Source organism: Sturnira hondurensis, unplaced genomic scaffold (genome assembly GCF_014824575.4).
Source record: "Sturnira hondurensis isolate 20B ecotype Veracruz unplaced genomic scaffold, ASM1482457v3 Scaffold0014302, whole genome shotgun sequence".
Taxonomy (NCBI): Eukaryota; Metazoa; Chordata; class Mammalia; order Chiroptera; family Phyllostomidae; genus Sturnira; species Sturnira hondurensis.
In genome coordinates this window covers 1524319-1536870 of record NW_028086933.1, presented here as the reverse complement: position 1 = coordinate 1536870, position 12552 = coordinate 1524319, and the positions used below count along the sequence as shown (strand labels likewise).

The window sequence follows — 12552 nt, the reverse complement described above, 5'->3', positions numbered from 1 at the left end:
CTGTGATTTAAAATATTCTTTCCTCCTTCAGTCAAACAATCTTCCTTTATGTAAGATCTTCAGATATCTACTACATTTATAAATTCCCCAAGTTTATAGTTTTCACTAAAAGATTAAATAATCTTTATGCGCCCAGTCATGATAAAAAAAAACTTACTGACTTTATTAAAGAAAATACCCACATGTATTAATAAAGTTTATAGATACAACTTTCATTAAAATATTAATCTGTTAATTTGGTTTTCTCCTTATAAGAATATTTTCTTTCAGCATTTGCTTTCATATCCACAAAGTATCATAGTATAAATTCAACATTGCTTTATTTTGGCAAAAGCTGTAGGTACTGTTCATATTAGAAACACTTAATTCTTCACTTACTACACGTATTCTTATCTTGGAAACTTGACATGATCATCATGTCCATCGTGATCAAAACCCCCATCCAACCAGGATGGCATTTGAGGAATCGCATCGAAACTGACAGGAAAGACAGGAAGGAGAGACTGGAGACGACAGAACTAAAACTTGTGCATTAGGCTCCCTTGTCACACCAGTTAACACCAAGGGAAATGAAGTCTGGTTAATACATTCCACTTCACGTGTTTCATGCTCTCTCTGCAAAGGCAGTTGAAAGAAAAAAATGTGAGAGACACCATCTCAGTTTATTTTTTAGATTGAGTAACCCTGAACTTCAAATTTAGTTTTACAGATGAGTATATAAAAGTTTTACCAGCTTACATCAACAGATATATAACCGGAGTTTCTAGGCCATCCTCAAAGACCTGTGAAAAAGTAAAATCAGCTGCTTTTACAACTGAGGGCTATTAATACATGAAATAGATACTGGTAACAACTACAGAAGGTTATTTCATTAGTGTCATAAACCTGACTTTCAAGACACAGTAGAAGGTAGGTCCCTCCTGTCAGATGTCTACATTTTAAAAGTATACCTTACGTTATAGTGTATAAAATATTTTACAGTAATGCTATTTATTAAAAGACTTAATCATTGGGTGATCCAGTTGATAAAAGCGAAGCTCAGAGCTTCCAAACGACTGTGCTGTGGAACAGCAGTGCATTTTAGAGGGCTATTGGGGTGCTGAAGTACTGACTCCGATAGCATTCGGGGTGGCTGGAAAGACCCAAGACTGCTTAAGACCTCAGAACTTCTGACCCTTCTGGCCTTGAGGTGCCACTTTGTTTCCCAGTGTCTGTGCAAACACTATGATTTCAGAAGATATCAGTCTGTATTAGTACAAAGGATGTTTAGCAAATCTCCAAATAAATGAAGGCAAAGTCACTCTGCCTTTGAATTTAACATTATACATTCGAATAATAAGATTACAGGCCCATTCATTTTTTGTCATTGTTGTTAAAGAAAGGAAAAGAGGAAGAAACCACTAAAAGATATGTTTTTCCACTTCTTTTTACAAGACTTCATAGATTCCTGTATTTCTCTCTTGCCACTCAGCAAAATAATCACAATTACATCACACATGCTGGTGAGGCATATCTTCCCTAAAACATGCCTAGATTTAGAGTGGTATCCTAATACCTCATATCAGGAATAAAGCATGTTTTTATGCTTGTTTTTAAATTTTTACAAACCATCAGAGAAAGAACTGGGTTTGGCAACAAGCTGCTGCAGGCAGTGCTCCTGACTGAGTTAAATGGGGAGAAGTGTTTCCATTGCCTCCACATTGAAGATGGCCAACTTGCTGATAAAATCCCTTCACTTTTTACTTGTTGAGGCTCCTCCCTTCCTGCTCATCACCACACCGCTTCCTTCTGCTCACAGACTGCAAAGCCCCTTCGAATGGCAGGAGTAGGAGAGTCCCCCTGTGAGGCAGAGTACTGTCTCAAAGACATGCAAAGGCCCAGGACTGCCCCCCACCCACCAGCCTGACAGTCAAGGTGTCTGTGCCCAAGAAATGAATTCAAAGCAAGTGAGGCAGAAGTAGAGATGAGTTTCGGATGTATGCTGGTGGTGAAAGTATCTGGAAGCCATGATACAAAATAAATGTATCATCTGTGGGGTCCAGTGTCCAATGTTATGAGGCCAATAATGTATTAACTGTTAAGAGAGGGCTGGATGGCAGCCCAAACAGCCGTTCTTTACAGTAACTAACTGGTTTGCTACATGCAGCATTTCGTACAGTCTGTCTGTTTACTCTTCTTGTTCTTCACTCTTCCTTCCTGTCTTTGCTTATTTGTTCATTTTTTCAGCTTAATTTAGACATAGAGAGAGTGTGTGTTGTTTGCAATCCAGAGCTAAAACTAGGACTTTATGCCTCGTATTTTCCATCTAAATTATTTTTCTTTCTACTTATTTCAACATTAGGGCTTATAACATAAATCTAAATTAGTCTTTTTATAGAAACTATGTGTAAATAGGACCAGAAAGAAAAAGTATGATTTATTTGTCTTCCGGATAAGGTCTTCTTTGGCGGGAGAACATGTGTTGGGGGCAGTCAGAGGAGTTCTTGGGTTGAGGAAGCTACAAGACCGCTAGAACATCTTTGCACTGGTGACCGCAAACAGGTCCACACTCTCCACCTCCTCTTCCAATGATCCCTCCATTTTAGCCCCTGCCCACTCATCTCCCCTACCCTTCATCCATCTGTTTTTGCAGCACGTTTTTTTTTTCCCCTGACAAGTTTCTAATTACTTAAAGTGGAAAGATAAAAAGATATCCTCAGACCCCCTGACAAGATCTGGGTCCTAATCAAATCCAGTTCTCTTTGGACAGAAAATCAGAAAACCTAGTTCCTAACAGTTTCGTCAATGCACAATATTAGTTCGAGGTCCTGAATTCCAGTGGCAACAAAAGCACTTCTGAGGCCAAGGGATCTCATTCTTGTTTAAAGAGCCTAGGTTGTCTTTAACTTTCATTTTCCACATCACCAACATGAAGACACTTGGTTATCCAGGTTAGGCAAGTACTTTGCAGACAGACACATCTTGATAATGTTTTCTGTGTTAAAGCGTGTCAATTAGGCCTGATCCCCAAAATAAAAATGCACATAATCCAGAGGCCTGTCTCAGCCCACTACCAGAGCAGGGAAGTTTGCCAATGATGGTTTCCAAATTTGAAGGCATGGCTGCTACCCTTGCAGGGATTTGCTGGAAACATTAGTGGAATTAGGTTTGGTCGGATCTGCCACCAGATGAAGTTCCAGGATAGTTCTTCTAAATAATTGAAAACACGAAAGTCGGTCTCTCTGGTTCAAAAGCTTGCTAAAGAACCTTTTAAGAATCTGACCCTAAATTTTCTGGAAGTGTTTGATATCTAACTCTGAACAGTAATGAATCACTTCCCCGATCTCTTCTCCGCCTCAGGCTTTGACATAGTCCATTGCTTTTCAGTTCTGCTTTTTGTTTTTTCCTGAACTGGGGTGATAACTTGCTATCTTGTTTAATTTTAATTTTAAAGTTGGGAGAAGGACCTGGACACCTCTACTATGTATATAATGCTACTGGTCAATATAAAAATAAATAATGAGTGGTACACATCTTTAAGGACCTTACAGTCTAAGGGGGGAAACCTGTATGCAAATGGATGATTATGATACAAAGCAAAGTGAAATAGGCATTAACAGGATAAGTTCATCCATGGTCACACAGAATGGAGCAATTAATTCTAACTTAAAAAGAATCAGAATGTCCTTTACAAGGGTGCTAGCATTTGAAGAAGGGTTGAAGAATAATTATAATTTTAGTGGGGCAGTATAGATGCAAAGGCATTTCACTACTGGAGCAGAATGAGCATTGGCACATAGGCTTGATTCAAGAGCCCTTGTGTTTTGTTTTAATCCAGCACAAGCAAGACACTATTGTTGGCTCCGGGAGAGATGGGAAGAGAATACAAGTTTCCTTTTCTTCTATAGGTTATATTATACTTTGGAAGAAAAGTCATTTCCATATAAATATATCTAAAAGAGTTCATCAGTAACACATAGTTGGTTGTCTAGGATGATGTAACTAACCAACAAGTCCTGTAAAAATCAATATAGTACACGAGACTAGAAAGTATCTCTTATTACCTGAGGGAGAAAAGAAAGGGCTCTAAAGAACATGGAATATAAGTTGTTTCCTGAAAGATAGTTAAAATTTGACGTGAGAAATGAGGGGTAACGATTTTCAAAAATGATAGGTAAAGCACAGACAAAACCAAATTCAGAAATGATCTTGGTGTGTCCTTGTGGTTGTGAAAGCATCAACTTAGATGGAGTAGAAGGTGCCTTTGGCTCAATCTGGAGGGAAAATAGAAATGCACGTTTAGGTGAATTGAAATGTCTACAAAGTTCAGGCAGATAAATTAAATGAGCAAAGCAGACTGGACATATACCGAGACATAGTGGAAGACAGCTATGGCTCAGGCCCCAACCAAAAGGAAGAAACTCTAAGCCCCAGCCAGTTCCACAGTGAACTCTGCCCTCGTGCTGCTGGGCCTTCCCATTTGTTACCACGTGGTACTAATCCAGATTTGTGTGTGTGTGTGTGTGTGTGTAAAACTAATTCTTATGACACAATATAAAAGTATGCTGGTCAAAACTAGATACGTAAAAATTACTTGAGTCATGTAGAATTACATCTAGTATGTAAACCACTGATTTTCAATATCTGCTGGACTGTATAGATGGGAAGATAGCTATCTGCTGGACTGTAGATAGCACAGACTTCCAGAGTTAAAGCTTTTTTGTTTTATTTTATAACCATTTAAGATACAGAACAGAGATTCAACATGAAGAAAGTAGCATGTTTTAATCAGGCTACACAATTCAGATTACTTATATGTGAAAAATAATAAATAAAAGGAAACTGATTGGAATTATTGACTATTATGGTTTTAAAAATGAGTTTTAAACAAAATTCATCTTAACATTCTATTATCTGTTATTTAAACTGATTACAACAACATTTACAACAAAAATTTGAAAATATATGTTGGCTCTAAATTCTTTTCAAATGTTTCATTTTCCTTTAGGAAGAAAAACTACAACTATATGACTTCTCTATCCTAATGGGGAGAGGATTCTGGGTACATACTTTCCAGATGGGCCTTAATGACTACTTGATAAATGACCCTTTATTTGCCGTGACTGTCAGTTGCCAATGGTGGATGCCATCAGGATGTCTTGGTCAGGTTCATTTACGTGCCTGTTTTGCTTTGGTCCACAAGCCTGGCTGACATTGAAACCAGGTGAGGTTTGAAGGTTTGAAACAGATGCTTTTGAGCCTGCTAATTTCTGAATTTGATAGAGTCCATAAATCACATGCAAAAAAAAATACTATGTTAGACCACTATTGGTTTAGGTTTTTCTCTAACCTAATGTGGAAAAACTGAAATTGATGTTGAGAATACAGCTTCCAAACCTTCACATAGCATTCCAGAAGGTTTATTATTTAACAAAAAAGCCAATGTACTTTCTCTCCCCTATTAGGAATTTTTGACAGGTGGAATAGCTTAGTAACAGAAAAGAACTGGGCAGAATAAAGAATTTCACACAGAGGTTACAGTATTATGCTTCTGTCTGAATGAAGTGCAGCATTCCAGATGTTGTCTACATTTCACTTAAAACCAACTGCTAGGGTTTATGAACAAAAAAAAATTCCTAAAATGTAACAGAGAAGCTCTGCATCCCAATGCTGAGAAAACTCTTACAAGATTATCAAATTTTGAAAATGTGCTAATGAGCCACGAAGTCTGCTTAACATCAAAGGTGCAATATTCCAAAAATATTCTTTGCAGTTTAGAGAAGTATGACTTAGGTTTCATCATTGAGGACAGTCCTGATGACTTTTGCAAAGATAAGGAGATTTCAGTAGTAAAAACAATTCACAATATCTTCTTAATTTATTTTTAAGAAGCAGGTTTGAGACCTGAAGATCACATTAAAAAGAAAAAACAGTCCACACACAGACCATTCACTTGCTAAAAAGTGAACTACTAAGACTTCAAAACATAAAACATGACATTTTCAATTTCTTAATTTGATGCTTATTTATAAATAGTAAGTCCAAGTTATGAGCAGAAGTTAACACAGATGAACATTTTCCCATACTTAATTGTAGAAAATAGAATAGTTAGAAGCTTGTTCCTTAATATACTTAAGGGTGAGAAAAATGTTCACATAGTTCACCTTTGATTAAAATCAAACTGACCTAATTAGCATTTTCATCTAATTTATTGCACAGAGTTCCCTTTTGTTACTTGTGCTTTTGATAAATTTCAAGAAAAGCTGTTGGGAGAAAAGTTGGAATTAGACACATAAAATAAAATAAGAAGCTGTCTTTAAGATAAAAAATTATCTGAAATGACTAAAATGACAAAATTGGAAAGTCATAAACTACATCTCTATTTTAATAAGATGTGACTTTTACAGAATAACCCAGGATCATTCTACATTTATCATATTTTTGGAACAGGAGATAATTTACCAGGACAACTTTAAGTTAACACATATAACTAGTGAAAAAAAAGACCTTTTTTTCTGATTGAATGATAACATGACCATATTGGTTTCTTATTTTGTAGGATCATTACAAAACATAGATTTATTGACAAACTTATTATTAAATGTATAAATACTTCTGTTTCATTTTTATTTTCTGATTTCAGATTATAAGAATTGATTTTGAAGAGAGTATTCTCAAAGCACACTTCACATTCTGGGTAACTTAGAATTTTGGTTCCACTTCTTTGCATGTGGCAGATACTCAATCCCCTGGAAAATAAAACTAGAAACTTTGTACCTCATATAGACATTGTAACCATAAGAGTATGTTCACCAGATTACAAACTGAGACAGAGGAATCATGCCACCTGATATCAAACTATACTACAAGGCCATAGTAATCAAAAGAGTACGGAACTGGCATAAAAACAGACATAAAGATTAATCAGACAGAATGGAGTCCGGAAATAAAGCCACACCTTTAAAGTTAATATTCAACAGAGAAAGCAAAAACATACAATGGGATAAAGATACTCTGTTTAATAAATACAGTTGGGAAAACTGGACAGATGTGTTCAAAAAAAATAAATGAAACTAGACCACCTTCTTATACCATGCATAAGAACAAACTCGAAATGGATTAAAAACTTAGACTTAAGACTCAAAAGCATGAAATTTCTAAAAGGAAACATAGGCAGTAAAATCTCAGACATCTCTTGTAGCGATTGTTTTTCTGATATATCAACTTAGTCAAGGGAAACAAAAGAAGTAATAAACAAATGGGACTACATTAAATAAAAACTTTTGCACGGCAAAGAAAACCATCAACAAAATGAAAAGACAACACACTAAATGGGAGAACATAGTTGCCAATGACACATCTGATAAGGAATTACTATCCAAAATTTATTTAAAAACTATATATAAACACCAAAAAATCCAATTAATACATGGGCAAATGACCTGAGTAGACATTTATTCAAAGAGGACGTACAGATGGCCAATAAAGGAGTGAAAAGATGCTCAATGACACTAATCTTCAGAAAAATGCAAATTAAAACCACAATGAGATATCACCTCACACCTGTCAGTATGGCTATCATCAATAAATCAGCAAACAAGTATTGGAGAGGGTGTGGAGAAAAGAGAACCCTAGTGCACTGTTGGTGGGAATGCAGACTGGTGCAGCCACTGTGGAAAGCAGTCTGCAGATACCTCCAAAAATTAAAAATGGATCTGCCTTATGATCCAGCAATTCCACTTCTGGGAATATATCCAAAGAAATCCAAATGCGAATTTGAAAGAATATATGCACCCCTATGTTCATAGCAGCCCTATGTACAATAGCCAAGACTTAGAAGCAGCCCAAGTGTCCATCAGTAGATGAGTGGATTAAAAAGCTGTGGTACAGTTACACAATGGAATCCTACCCAGATGTAAAAAAAAAAGCAATCTTACCCTTTCCAACAGCATGGATAAACCTGGAGAGCCTTATGCTAAGTGAAATAAGCTAGTCAAAAAAAGACAAGTACCATATAATTTTTCTTACATGTGTAATCTAAAGAACAAAATGAACTAACAAGCAACATAGAGACAGACTCATAGATGGAGAGAAGGCTGAGAGCTGTAGGTGGGGAAATGGTTGGGGGTGGTAGTGGGGGGATTGAGTGAAAAAGAAAAATATGAGGAAAAAACTTATGGACAGAGATAACAGTGTGGTGATTGCCAGAGGGAGGCAGGTGCTGTGGGCGGTGGAGGGGGGTGTAGGTGGTAAATGGTGTTGGACGGGGGCTTGGCTTAGTGTGGGGAGCCCATAGTACAGTGTACAGTTAATGTGTTCTGCAAGAGTGCACCTGAAACCCGTATAATTTTGTTAACCACTGTCACTCCAATAAATTCAATAAAAAGAAAAAAGTGGAAAAAAGATAATGACAAAACTACGTGCCTACATTCGCCAATAGTTTTCTGCATCAACATGCGAGGAAAAGACCAAAAAAACTTTTAATTATCTACCCACCTTGCAAAGCTTATCTTGTGGTATACCTCTTCAGAACTAGTCTCTAGTGAAAGTTACTCAACTGTGAATATGTTTCTCCTAGTTAATTAATTCCACGGTGCATCTTCCTCCCCACTCCCACCCCTGCAAAATCCCTTCGATACATCCCCCTTTTACTACACAAAGTACATACTGCCCATATTGAATATTTCCCGGGTATGTTATAAAGACTAATTCTCTAGGTAAGGGTGATGAGTAAAGTATGAAATCCTAAACATTTTAGGAATCATGGGTGCACCATCACCCTAGAGTTAAGAATTAATTAATAAAATTCAACACGGGGATTTTACAAATCAGAAGGGGTTTCCACAGGAGAAAGTACTGCTATGATGACTTACAAAAATAGTTGATTGGCTTCATTCAAATTCCATTCATTGTTTCTGAATCCATATGAATTTGAAGCTTCTGTCAGTTTTTTTTGAGAAATGTTAAAGAAAATAATGCTATCTTACTGCGTGATTCAAGAGCTAAGCACTGACCAGCTAAGTTCAGAAACTGAGTGCTACAGACCAAACAGAACCTTGATTCCATATTTCTTTAAGTTCTCAAAGAATATTATGTGAAATAATGAAGTGTTGTTGGGCAAACACCTCAAAAAAGAGAGTTTTTCTCTGTCAACACAGGACAAGTTTGCTCTGTTTGATTAATGTAAAAATACCTGGAGGTACCAATGAGAAAGCTAAGAGAGGTTTTGAAAGCTATTATACACATGCCACACTTGGCCTAATTATACCTCCCAACAGCTCTGGCATTAGTAAACATTCCTAAGTGGCTAAGGCCTGTAGGTAATTTATATAATGCATAGATTTTTAAAAGACTTCTTTTCCCCAGTAAATATATTTACTTCTCAGAGATAATTTTCAAATCATATAAGCACACAATGCAAGCACCTATCAGGTAGCAGAGCAATCTATTTCAAAACAACCAATACTGGCTGAACACTTCTTTCCCCACCTACAAAGAATGGGTAACTATGTAGATTCAAATGTCGGGAAAGTGCAGCTGTGTTAGGGCTGAACTTACCGGTACTTGTAAGGAAGTTAACATTTCTCATCACACCTTCAGTGTAGGCGCCTGGCTCGTAACTGTCCATCTCACCCGTGACGATGTGAGCGACTCTCGCTGCACGTCCTCTGATGGCGCCAGCGGCTCGGTCTAAATTATCAGCATCCTGGTCTCTCAAGGCTATGATGCATTTGTTGACATCTTCTAGGATGTGGCTTTCTATAAGTAAAGTGATCAAATTAATTTTGTCAAATTTTATATTTAATCACACAAATCCAGTGTATTATAATTGATGTTGCCTTCTGACCTCAGATGTGATGCATGTGAGAATGGAAGCCCTGACAATTAGGGAGGAAAAATACAGACATAATTTTACTTCCAGCTCTTCAACAGCAAAATTTTTGAGATGGAGAGTCTCCCATTTTTATCAGCGATTTTTATAGATTACGTATTATTTTAGACTCTAGTTCCAGTATACTAAATTTTAGATTTGAATGACTTGTAGGCAGAAATTGAGGGGTTTCTAGGTTAAAACAGAAATAAAATATATAATACAATGCTTAATTCTGATTAAAAGCAACACTGTATGGATTGTCAAACTCTAAAAATATTACCTGTTCTATACATAGTAAAATAAAGCTGTGGTGTTTCATTCAGCTAATGTTTATTGACATACAATGAGACAATTATACAATCTTAAGAGTAATAAATAATAAAATGTAAAGTATATAATTTTTATATTGTAAAGCAGCAGCCCCACTAAGTCTGAGAAAACACATGAAATTGGGCTTTAGAAACACTGACTTGAGGCAAATGAACCCCTGAGGAAGTCACCCACTCTGAAGAGCATCTCCTGACCTCTCTCACTGCCTCTGTCTTTGCATGATTGGAGCATGGAGACAGCAGAGGTCTTAGTACAGCACTGTTTTCTTCTTCTATGAAATGATTAATAATCCCAGATAAAACTCCTGAGAGGAGTTGAGCAAATACGTGGAATATCACCATGCATGGGCAAAAATGTAGGTAAGAAATCAAAAGAACATTACAAGAATTAGTGTTTGGCTTCTAGAATTATCAAATGAATCGCAACTCAAAATCCATAACAGTTCTATTACTTAAAAACATACCAGAAAACAACTACAATAAAAAGGCCTTACTAACTTCAGGACTTATTGTTAACCACCCCCCCACCCCGTCCCCTGTCTCTGTACATGTTGACTACCTGTAAGCTACACAGGACAGGTAACCATAAAGTGATTTATTTGTGGAGTCATGCCTTCCTCTTAATGTGTAGATTATAAAGTCCAAACCACCAAAGAATATGGTCGCTACCAAAGAATAGTGGCTTTCTTTGACCTGATGCCTATCATTCAGGCCTATTTTGCTTTAGTGGCATTAATTTTATGATTTCCATAGCCCTGGCTGGTGTAGGTCAATGGATTGAGCACAGGCCTGCGAACCAGAGGATTGCAGTTCGATTCCCAGTCAGGGCACATGCCTGGGTTGCAGGCCAGTTCCTGGCAGGGGACACACAATACATTGTGTGTTCCTGGCAGAGGCAACCATACATTGATATTTCTCTCCCTCTCTCCTTCCCTTCCCCTCTAAAGATTAAAAAAAATCTTTAAAAAAAGTCGTTTAATTTTATGATTTCCAAAATTTATCATTTTATACATGTCTCTGTTCCTGCGGCATATTAGACGCTTGACCTAGGCTGCTCCATTGTTTTCCTGGATCCAATTTCAACACGTATGTGTGTGTAGGCTTCCCCACACAAAACAACAATTCTCTGGACACTAACTGGGTGTCCTACAATTCAACTCAATTCTGACACTCTTTACCCACAGACAGCATCAGATTCCAGCGGTTAAGTGTTCTGTCCTCAAGATTTCCTTCCACCCTCCACTTCAGATACCAGTCCCAAGCCCAGGTTATTACCTACACTCTGACCGTCTAGCTGTAAGTCAGAGTTTTCCATCACTCCCTCCTTGGGTTTGATCAATTTATTAGAGCAGCTCACAACACTCAGAAAAACACTTCACTTACAAAATGTATCTTCCGTAACTCAGGAACAGCTAGATGAAAAATGCATAGGGCAAGGTATAAAATTAGGGTACAGAGTTTCCATGCCCTTTCTAGGCACAATACTAAAGATAAAAGTTATAGGATGAGTTTTCTCCCAGAGGCAATGAAGATGCTAGTCATACCTTGTACAGAGAGACATGAAGAGAGAAACCTCTGGTAAGGTTAGTTAAGGCCAGAGGTCATCAAAGTTGCCCATCTGGAGTTAAATAAACTCAACTAGCAGTGCCTGATCACCACTGACTTTTGTTAAGGCTCTACACCTGCACATATTGTATTGCCCTCTCCGGGAAGGTCTCTACCCACCCCCATCCCCTCGACAGGGGAAGGGTGAGGCATGGGTGGTGAAATGAACCTCAAGGCCTGCAGGGGCAGAAACAGACACTGGGATGACAATGGCCAGCAATGAAGTGGTCACACAACAAAAAGGTTTTGGTCTGTGACCTGGGTTAAGAAGCACTGAAGATACTCACGCCTCCTAGTTATCCCGTCTCTTTCTTTTTCACAAAGAAAGAAACTTTGTTTCCCCAAAGATGATATGCAATGAAACCTCCATTCACAGTACCTCAAGTGACTGTTTTGGGGTGCATACTTGCCAACTGGTAGAAGTTTGACTCTAAGTCCTTCAAGGAGAAGGGTTGGTAAATAATTGGCTTTATAAAACCAGAGTCTGTACCTTTGAAATGCAAATTTCTGGAAAGTAAAATCTTATCAAGAAAGAAAAACCTTAGCCATCTCAGCACATCAATTTAATTTAGTTCAGCTGTTCCTTTTCTAAATCAGTGAGTTTTGCTTTATAATACCTGTCGCGTGAAAGTATGTCTCTTATAGTAGTTTGCTAATCCAAAAGCCTATATTTCTATAAGTTATGAAATGAGTTTTCTAATCTAATGAATGCTAATTGCTTGCTTTTAAGCTGTCTGGTATAAAGTTGTACTTTTGTCCTTTTCC

General features: G+C 37.4%; 1 protein-coding gene across 1 annotated transcript in view; it reads right to left on the bottom strand.

Annotated features, from left to right (window-relative positions):
- Window positions 1-12552, bottom strand: part of CTNNA3 (catenin alpha 3) — a 1522505-nt gene that overhangs the window by 368132 nt on the left and 1141821 nt on the right. Inside the window, exon 12 of the mRNA XM_037062679.1 lies at window positions 9538-9738. Coding sequence (XP_036918574.1) covers window positions 9538-9738 — 201 coding nt within the window. The remainder of the gene's footprint in view (window positions 1-9537; window positions 9739-12552) is intronic.